We start from the raw sequence: 6109 nt of genomic DNA, 5'->3' as shown, positions 1-6109 counted from the left end.
ATGCAAAAAAGAAAAAAAGAAAACAAAGGATGACCTGAGTCACACCACACCACCACCACCATCACAATCAGCACACAAGAATACAGGCCAGTGTAACCACAATCAGTAGTGGCACACGCACCCACACAGAACTGCTGATACTGCTGCTGCTGTCTGCATCACCCTTCTTGTTGTTTGTGAGTTCAGGAGGAAGTGTTGTTGTGGTGGTGGCGGTGGTGTTTGATTCTGTATCTCCTGCTCCTTCTTCATTTTGGTTACTTGCTGCTTCATCACCTGCAGGGGCAACGTTATTTACATTGTTTGCAGCATCTGAACCCACTGGATTATCCACAGTTGAACTGCCAGAAGGAGTATTACCTGTATTCTGGGGTGGGGGAGCTGAAGGTTCTTCTGATTGGGAAACGTCACTTGGTTTCCCTGTTGAATGTGCAGTACTGCTTGCATTACTTTGAGAATCATTTTTCTCGGCGTCTCCGTTATCGTCATCTGAAGGACCCACTTCCTCTTTGGCAGTATTACTTAGTTGTCCTCCCTTTTCCTCACTGCCTTTTTGTGATGGACCGCCTCCCTGATTTGGTGTGTCGAGATTCATTTTTGTGCCGCTGCTGACACTTCCCTCAGATTTATGGCCATTTAATCCCTCTTGGATCTGCTGTTCTCTTTGCAGTTCTACACCCTGAATACTACTACCAGAAGAAATGGATACAGAAGAACCGTGAGCCTCAACACCTGGTTGACCTGGGGGACCAGCAGGACCAGCAGGAAGAGAAGGAGCAGCAGCAGCTTTTGTTGGTTGTGTAGGGCAACGAGAATTAGTAGAATCACGTAATTCAGGAGTGCAGTCAACAGTATTATCTTCAAGACCACTAGGTTGATCTTCTGTTGTGGTGGGTCCAGCCGCCACAGATACGCAGGCAACACTCAGAAGCAAAGCCATAAAATACAACAGTCGGCCCATCAGCAACATGGAAAACAGTTACTTGTAGCGTTCAATGCAACTAGAATTCAGAAAAATGAAAACAAGGAGATAAAAAGAAGAAAATAGAGAATAAAGAAGAAACACACACAAACAGAAGAAACAACGGAAACAAGGGAAAAACAATAACAACTAAAAAAACACTAGACAAGATAACGAACAGAAACACAAAAGAGCCCAATAAAGCGGAAGAACAAAAAAAAGTTAAAACGAAAACAAAAAACAAACAAATTAATAACACGCCCAGAGGAGCAAGCAAACATAAAAAAACAACACTAATCTATTGTCAGGATAGAGTAAAAACACAATTATAAATTTATTTGTGAATCTGTTATTATTATTTCCCTCCTTAAAAAGCAAAATACAAAAACAGTTCAGGTCAAAACACACAACGCCCAACAAACAATATACAAAAAAAAAAAGAAAGAAACAGAAAGTTTCAATTAGCCCAATTTACCCAGTAAACATAGAGATACACACAAACTATGGGTGTACGTCCATATATGTATATATACGCAATTATAAATATAAATTCATATGTTATTATCATTTCTTTTTCTTTTTCCCACTGCAAAAAACAGTTCATCATCATTATCATTACAGTGCAAGCCCAGGTGCACACACACACACACAATAAAGTAGCAATAATAATTATTATAGGATAAACATAGAGAGCAAAAACACACACAAAACACATTAACATTAAGAAACAAAAAAAGAAGAGAATCCCAACAGGTGAAAGATTAGTTAGACTGTAGGGGATGCATGCAAAATAGAAAAAGAAAAAAAAATTAAAGGATGACCTGAGTCACACCATCACCACCACCATTACAATCAGCACACAAGAATACAGCCCAGTGTAACCACAATCAGTAGTGGCACACGCACCCACACAGAACTGCAAATACTGCTGCTGCTGTCTGCATCACCCTTCTTGTTGTTTGTGAGTTCAGGAGGAAGTGTTGTTGTTGTGGTGGTGGAGGTTGTTTCTGCATTAGCTGGGTTATTTGTTGACCCATTCCCTTCAGGTGTAGTGCCGCTCTCAGCGTTTTTATTATCAGATTCATTATTCCCCTGAGTTTCCTGAGGTGAAGGTGTAACATTGGCTTCAGTAGATGTTGATGAAGAAGATTGTGTTGGTGCAGCATCATTCGTAGTTGTACTTCCACTTGATACATTCTGGTTTTCTGCATTATTCTTATTTTCGTTGGCATCTTGTGTTCCTGCAGACGATGGTTCCTGCACCTGAGTACGAGATATCTGAGGACCTTCAGGGATTCCATTGCGACTACCGGTAGATTGCAGGTTGTGCTCTTCCTCTGGATTCTCTTGTGATTTCTCTTCTGCGTTTCCATTGTGTAGAGAAGGTTGTACTTCTTTTATTGGTGATAAATCGTTCGCTCCACCCTGATGTGTTAGGTTTTGAGTCTGCCTTCTATCGTGATTGGGACCCTGCACTGTTAGACTGTCAGCAGAATTGGGTCTTGTAGTTGAAGCATCAGGAAGTGGTTGGTGTTCTTTTCCTACTTGACCAGCAAGATGTGAAGTTTCTTGAACACTCAAACCCACAGCATCAACCACTGCTTGAGAAACAGGAATACCATCCTCACCACCCTCTTTTCTCTCCTTCTGAAGCGAAGGATTAACATTAGCAGGCATTGAGGTAGAAGTAGGACCAGGAGGATGACCACCACCAGAACAACCATGCTCAGAAGCACCAGTAGCACAAGTAAGAAGAATCTTTGTCTCACTCTCCGTATCAGGGACTTGGTCGGAAAGATCGGCGGCAGGCACTTCTTCAGCGAGGACGTGCACACACGCACATGAGAGCAGGAGAGCGAGGATACACAGCACGTAGCGCATCATTATTATTATTCCAATGGTTGCAGGTATTGTGGATATCGTTGCACCTGTCTTACTTTAATGGAATGCATCAATAAAGAAGGGAGAGAAGAACAGAAACAAATAAACATACAAGAGTACAACAAAGACTCACAGTGGGATAGAGAGGGAAGCAGCAACTGCACAGTAAAGCAAAAGAAAAGAAATAACCCGCCTGTATAATAATATGTACCCATTAGTAGAAAAACAAAGGAAACACCACACAATACCCAATGGCTCTAGTTTATATATTAAATTACTCCACACACACACATCTGTGTGTACTAGCAAGAGATGTATACCGTCAGTGAGCACAACAGCCCAGTTTTCTGCATACACACAACGGGAAAAGCAAGTAATGGAATTATTAGAAAAAGGAAATACACACACAAAAGTAGAAGAAAAGAAATTCGAATTAAAAGAGAAAGCTGGTAAACAGATTATTAATTTATTCATTCACCCATGAGGGAAGTACGCAATTATGATTATGTTAGTTAAACCATTATTATTATTCGTCCTCAGATGAGGACCACCCGTTCAGCACACAAGAATACAGGCCAGTGTAACCACAATCAGTAGTGGTACACGCACCCACACAGAACTGCTGATACTGCTGCTGCTGTCTGCATCACCCTTCTTGTTGTTTGTGAGTTCAGGAGGAAGTGTTGTTGTGGTTGTTGTTGTTGTGGTAGTGGTGGTGGTGGTGGTTTCTGTATTATCTGCAACACCTTGGTTACTTGGTGATTCACTTTCTTCAGGGTTACTTCCGCTCTCGGCTGTTGGAGTATCAGTACCAGTAGCACTCCCTGTATCTGTACTGTTAGACGGCGAAGTAGTGGTAGGCTGTTCTCCTGCACTCTCCTCTTTTGGTGGAGTTCCACCTGCTGCCTTGTCGCTGCTTTCAGCTTGACCCGCATCTCCACTCACAACATTACTAGCTTCAACAGATGAAGAAGGTACAGATGTAGGAGGAGGATCATCACTAGCAGGAGGGAGACCAGGTTGACCTTTTGCATCTCTTTCTGGCCCTTCAACACCTTCTCTAGTTGACTCCGCCAAGACTTGTGCTGCGCAGGTTTGTTTCTCTCGCTCAGTACCTTTGGGATTAGCAGGGCACTTCGAAGTACCAACATGAGCTGGTTCCCTTTGTAAAGTGGTAACACAAGTCTTACCATTTTCAGTAGAAACAGTTTGACCAGCAGGACAGGTAAAACGACCACCATCAAGACCAGGATTCACAACAGGTCTCGTTTCATCTGGCACACATTTAGTATTGTCTTCAGATCGTCTTTCACCGTCAGTACAAGTAAGAAGAATCTTTGTCTCACTCTCCGTATCAGGGACTTGATGGGAAAGATCGGCGGCAGGCACTTCTTCAGCGAGAACGTGCACACACGCACATGTGAGCAGGAGAGCGAGGATACACAGCACGTAGCGGATCATCATTATTATTCCAATGGTTGCAGGTATTGTGGATATCGTTGCACCTGTCGTACTTCAATGGAATGCATCAATAAAGAAGGGAGAGAAGAACAGAAACAAACATACATACACAAACAACTACAACAAATACTCACAGTGGAATAGAGAGAGAGAGAAGCAACAACTGCAGCATAAAGCGAGAAAACGAAATATGCCACTTGCGTGATAATATGTACCCTTAACAGAAAAAATGAGAAAGAAAAGACCCGAGAATACCCAAATAAGAGAGAGCCAAACACACACACAATACTCCATGGCTCTAGTTTATATATTAAATTACTCCACACACACACATCTGTGTGTACTAGCAAGAGATGTATACCGTCAGTGGGCAGAACAGCCCAATTTTCTGCATACACACAACGGGAAAAGCAAGTAATGAAATTATTAGAAAAAGAACACACACACACAAAAGTAAAAGTAGAAACTCGAATTAAAAGAGAAAGCAAGTAAACACATTATTAGTTTATTCACCCATGGGGTATGTACGCAATTATGATTATGTTAGTTTAACCATTATTACTATTATTTGTCCTCAAGTGAGTCCCACCGTTCAGTACACGGTAGCGGAGAACAACACAGCCACAATCAGTAGCGGTGCTGCAGTGCGCATCCACACAGGACTGACACTGCTGTCAACATTAGCCTTGTTCTGTACGGTGGAAGTGATGGTGCTGATCTGTGGGTTGGGTACAGGAACAGGAGATAGTGTGCTGGTTGGTGCTTCTCTGGTAGTATTAGTGGTAGTGGCCGTTGAATCAGCATTGACATTCTCCTGTGAACTTTCTGTGCCAGCCGTACCAGCAGCTGCAGAAGATTGCTCGGTAGAATTAGAATCCCCTGCAGTGGTGTTATCAGATGTGATGCTCGGTGCATCTTCAGTACCGTGTGTAGCTGCATCGGGTGCTGTTCCAGGATCCTGTCCTTTAGCTTCAGTAGAACCGACAGAATCTTCTGATGAAATACTTTCCGTTCCTGTACTTCGGAGTCCTTCTCGTTCCACAGATAAATCTCCTTCATGTCCTTTTGTAGGTGATGCCGGACTGAGATTGGCTCCTGGTTCACCGTTCCCCTGTGGTGTTGGTAAAGGTTCAGCCTTCTTAGGATAACCCCTTTCCTTACAACTTAATCCATTAACTGTATCTTCAGGATTCGTCGTACACGTATGATTAACGGTTGCCGTTATAAACAAATCACTCCATTCATCAGGATTTCCCCTTTCCCTTACCACATTTTGCTGCAAAGCATTAACAGCAGTAGCAGCAGCCGCCATGGTATACCCGCAGGCGCAGCACAGCACAACGGCCAACACACACATCACACGGCGCATCTTCATCATGAGAGAGAGACAATAGTTTGGATTGGGTAAAAACACTGATCTAGAAAGAAAGATAATCAAAAAAAAAGTAAAAAAAAAAAAGAAAATAACTAAAGTATCAATCACGTTAGGACACATAAATCAATTACCACTATGGACACTCACATCGTGAAAGTAAAACCTACAAGTTAAACAATGCAATACAGCCCAATAACCTCAGTAAGAGTAAAAACAAGAAGTGGCCACACCCACAAATATTTCAAAAAAGGCTGAACAACCAAGCAAAATCATCAAGCAAATAAACAGATATTAACCATTAGCACAACATACACGAGTGAACACAAGAAATACACCAACTATGGGTGTAAGTCTCTATGTGTGTATGTATACGCAATTATAAATACAAATATGTATCTGTTATTATTATTTCCTTTTTCCTCCCACTACAAAAG

The 6109-nt window shown here is 42.1% G+C and overlaps 4 protein-coding genes across 4 annotated transcripts; all 4 read right to left on the bottom strand.

The window, feature by feature from the left end:
• Nucleotides 1-67: 67 nt before the first annotated feature.
• TM35_000451790 (uncharacterized protein) lies at nucleotides 68-967 on the bottom strand (the record flags this gene model as incomplete). Its single annotated transcript, XM_029030276.1, has 1 exon — nucleotides 68-967. One exon carries the CDS (start codon nucleotides 965-967, stop codon nucleotides 68-70), a length of 900 nt encoding a protein of 299 aa, XP_028878507.1.
• Nucleotides 968-1810: 843 nt separating this feature from the next.
• TM35_000451780 (uncharacterized protein) lies at nucleotides 1811-2842 on the bottom strand (the record flags this gene model as incomplete). The annotated part of the gene is made up of 1 exon (XM_029030275.1): nucleotides 1811-2842. One exon carries the CDS (start codon nucleotides 2840-2842, stop codon nucleotides 1811-1813), a length of 1032 nt encoding a protein of 343 aa, XP_028878506.1.
• A 552-nt stretch (nucleotides 2843-3394) lies between these two features.
• Nucleotides 3395-4303, bottom strand: TM35_000451770 (uncharacterized protein; the record flags this gene model as incomplete). The annotated part of the gene is made up of 1 exon (XM_029030274.1): nucleotides 3395-4303. The coding sequence occupies one exon, from the start codon at nucleotides 4301-4303 to the stop codon at nucleotides 3395-3397; it is 909 nt and encodes a 302-aa protein (XP_028878505.1).
• Nucleotides 4304-4892: 589 nt separating this feature from the next.
• On the bottom strand, nucleotides 4893-5678 carry TM35_000451760 (uncharacterized protein; the record flags this gene model as incomplete). Its single annotated transcript, XM_029030273.1, has 1 exon — nucleotides 4893-5678. The coding sequence occupies one exon, from the start codon at nucleotides 5676-5678 to the stop codon at nucleotides 4893-4895; it is 786 nt and encodes a 261-aa protein (XP_028878504.1).
• Between the last annotated feature and the right edge of the window lie 431 nt (nucleotides 5679-6109).

The sequence above is a fragment of the Trypanosoma theileri genome (genome assembly GCF_002087225.1).
Source record: "Trypanosoma theileri isolate Edinburgh chromosome Unknown TM35_Tth_45_V1, whole genome shotgun sequence".
NCBI classification, from domain to species: Eukaryota; Euglenozoa; class Kinetoplastea; order Trypanosomatida; family Trypanosomatidae; genus Trypanosoma; species Trypanosoma theileri.
This window is presented reverse-complemented; position numbering and strand designations above follow the sequence as displayed.